The 3511-nt window shown below is 23.1% G+C and overlaps 3 protein-coding genes across 3 annotated transcripts; 2 read left to right on the forward strand and 1 right to left on the reverse strand.

Annotated features, from left to right (window-relative positions):
• Positions 1–372: 372 nt before the first annotated feature.
• On the reverse strand, positions 373–969 carry ENU1_126040 (CXXC-rich protein; the record flags this gene model as incomplete). The annotated part of the gene is made up of 1 exon (XM_008859953.1): positions 373–969. One exon carries the CDS (start codon positions 967–969, stop codon positions 373–375), a length of 597 nt encoding a protein of 198 aa, XP_008858175.1.
• Positions 970–1113: 144 nt separating this feature from the next.
• On the forward strand, positions 1114–1923 carry ENU1_126050 (ser/thr protein phosphatase family protein; the record flags this gene model as incomplete). The annotated part of the gene is made up of 1 exon (XM_008859954.1): positions 1114–1923. The coding sequence occupies one exon, from the start codon at positions 1114–1116 to the stop codon at positions 1921–1923; it is 810 nt and encodes a 269-aa protein (XP_008858176.1).
• A 504-nt stretch (positions 1924–2427) lies between these two features.
• ENU1_126060 (hypothetical protein) lies at positions 2428–3454 on the forward strand (the record flags this gene model as incomplete). The annotated part of the gene is made up of 1 exon (XM_008859955.1): positions 2428–3454. A coding segment is annotated over one exon (1027 nt), but the record flags the coding sequence as incomplete, so codon positions are not given.
• Positions 3455–3511: the final 57 nt, after the last annotated feature.

Below are 3511 nucleotides of genomic sequence, written 5' to 3' on the forward strand. Positions count from 1 at the left end.
ATAATTTTTTTTATTAAATTAGTTTTGATTTTAGTATTATTTTATTTCTATTCACCAGCATAAATCATCTTAAATCTTAAAGAAATAAATTCTATATTAAGGTAAAAATTAATTTAATATCTATAACAATTCTCTAATGAACTTTTCGTTTTTCAAAAAAAAAAGAATGTATTTATTGTATTTGATTTATTTAATTTCATTACAAAGGAAAATTATAAATTATTATCAAATTGTTAAAAGTTAGTCAAAAAAGAAATATTATTTCAGTTATTTTTGAATATAATATAAACATAAAAACAAATACTTTATTAGTAATTTTTTACTTTAAAATATAGAATTTAATTATTTTCACTCGGAGATTTAATAATTGTTTTATGCTTCATTGAAAAAAGCTTGTTTGAATATACCCTTAATATAAGAAATTCCTATCATCATGAAACATAAACACATAACTAATCCTAAAAGAGAGCCAATGGAAATAAAGATAATATCTCTACTTGCCAAAGTATTTGCTTGACATCTACCATTTGATACATGATAATCAAGTTTACATTCAACACATCCATTAATATCACAATTTTTACAATTTTTATCACATAAAACACATTTTCCTTTACTAACATAATAATTCTCAATACATAAAGAACATGTTGTTACATTACATCTATTTTCTGCACAAAATGGGCAAGGTGGGGCAATACACTTTCCATTTTTTTCAGTATATGTTGGCATACAAGTTTTACATCCATACCCATCTTCACACGTTGAATCACAATGAGAATCACATCTCAAACATTTATTTGATAGAAAATAATATTTATCTTCGCATGAAACACACCCAACTTCATTTTCACATTTTTTACAACCTTTTTCACAATCCATACAAACACCATTTTTAATGTATTGAGTTTGATTACATTCTAAGGCAATAGCAATATAAAAGACTTGGGCTATAAGCAACAAAGACATTTGTTTTAATCAAATAATAAGTTTAGTTCTATAAGAAAAAAAAAACAACCAAATTAGTTGATAACTTTTACTGAAAATAGAGTTGAAACATATTGAATTTATTATTAAATTCCATAGAACAAAAAAATATTATTAGAAGAAATAATGAGTGAAAACTTCATACACTCATCCTATTCTAAAAATCAGTTCCCAAAATTATTTACTATTTTATCAGATATTCATGGAACTCATAGACAATTTATATTACCAAAGACAAATTATTTATTATTATGTGGGGATTTTACTATTAGAGGATATGGTATAAAAGACTTTATTCAATGGATTGAAAATCAACAAGTTGACGTACTTATTTCTGTTCTTGGAAATCATGAAAAAAAACAACAAATTAAAACATTAGAAAAAATTAAAGGTAAAATTAAAGAAGTTCATGCTCTTGATGGGAATTATCTCCATATTAATGAATTTCAATTTATTGGTTCTGGATATAAGTTCAATATTCATAAAAAAGAAATTAATAAAATTAATCCAAAATATCCTTTAATTTGTCTTTCTCATGAACCTCCTTTTAATATGATGGATTATGGTATTAGAATGAGACAATTAATAAATGGAGAATTTTTTCATGCTGGGTCAAAAGTAGTTCAACAATTTATTCAAAAAGTTCAACCAGACCTTCACTGTTTTGGACATTGTCATTCATCTCATGGAATATGTAAAGTTGGAAAAACAACTTTTGTAAATGGTTCTATTGTAGATGACAATAACTCTTTATGTTTTAAACCATTACAATTAAAATATTATAATAAAAAATTTATTCCATTAACTCAATCAAAATGTATTACTTTAAATCAATTCATTCAACAAATTAATCAAAAACCATCAAAATTTATTTATGATAATAGAGAATATAAAGAAGAAAAAATTCAACTTATTAAAGATAGTATTGTTAACTAATTCTATTTCATAATTTATTTGACAGAATATATCATTTTCTTATATTTTTTATTCTTGTATTTTCAAAAAAAAACTTTATAAAAACTTCTTTGTTTTAATTTTACTTATTTATTTATACTTTTGATTTTTAATAATTGTATTGAAAGAGTTTGTTGTGTAAAAAACAGGTAATTCTTTAAGAAAATAAGATGAATGAAAAATCAATTGTTTAATAGAAATAAATTGCCTATTTAATAATAGTAAATATTAAAAAAGAATTTATTAATTATAAGAAATAAAAAAAATTTTAAGTTCTATAAAACAAACATATGCTATCAAAATATCAATAAAAGAAAAGAACAGAATATTAAAATAATATACTAAAAAAAATGTTATTATTTTTTAATTCAGTATCTCATGATTTAATAAATATAAAAATTGTTATAACTACTTTTAATAATATTCAAATAAATATTCTTTTTTATGAAAATGAACTTAAAAAGAAAAAAAAAAGAATTTTTCCTCATGTTTATCTTTTTATTTATTACAACTATCTTTGCTTATTGTGATTATTATAAAAATAATACACTCATTCATTTCAAAGATAAACCATGCACATTTAACCCAGAAGAATATACTTTTAGTATTTCTTCTTTAACAGTATTTAATTTATTAAATACATCAAAACAATTAACAATTCAAATGGATAACTCTAATGATGTTGATGTTTTTCTTGGTATTGATAAAATGAAAACAATGATTGAACGTAAACAGTATTATGCGTCAACAGAAAATCTAACAATACAAAGTAATATTTTACAATATCAACACACATTGTCTCTTTATTCTTTCTCATTAGAAAAAGATTTTGAATTAAATGTACAAACAAAAAATACAACTATTAGGTTCTCAAAGATAGATAATGAATTTCCCTTGAAGTATGTTATTAATTCAGTCGAAGGAAACAGAGTTGTTATCGTCCGTAGTTTTATGCCACCTACAGACTATATTCTCCTTAAAGGAAATGTCAATGTTGTAATTCAACCTGCTAATTCAAAAAGAAGAAAAACATGTGAGACTGCATTTATTGGTATTGGAAATATTACTACTACTCCATTTAATTTCGACCTTTATGGTGTTCATCAAGATGACACTTATAGACCAATTGCTCTTTGTGAAAGAAATGGATATACTCGTTTTACTGATTGTGTACAAAATGAGTATGAAGAATATATCAAAAGTGAAGATGCCAAAGAGGGATGTTTATGTAAATTTTTATGGAATGACACAAAAGGAGTTCATTATAATAAATGGGATTGCCAATTATATTCACAATATCTAGATTTAATTGCTTATTTACCTAATTCAGTAATTGAAGGAAAGTGGAATGAAGTACTTGTTAAAAATACTAATGCTACTTTCAATAATGTTGAAATAAATACATTAACTTTGAATAACACAAAATCAATAGGATATATTAATACAAAACATCTTATCGTTATTGGAAAGTCTTTCACTGAAAATATTCAAACTAATTCATTGGAATTGAATGGTGAATTATACACCCTTCATCTAAACATTCATAAAACAAATTATGTTTTAGGATGTC

This window comes from Entamoeba nuttalli (assembly GCF_000257125.1).
Source record: "Entamoeba nuttalli P19 unplaced genomic scaffold asmbl_5287, whole genome shotgun sequence".
Classification (NCBI taxonomy): domain Eukaryota; phylum Evosea; order Mastigamoebida; family Endamoebidae; genus Entamoeba; species Entamoeba nuttalli.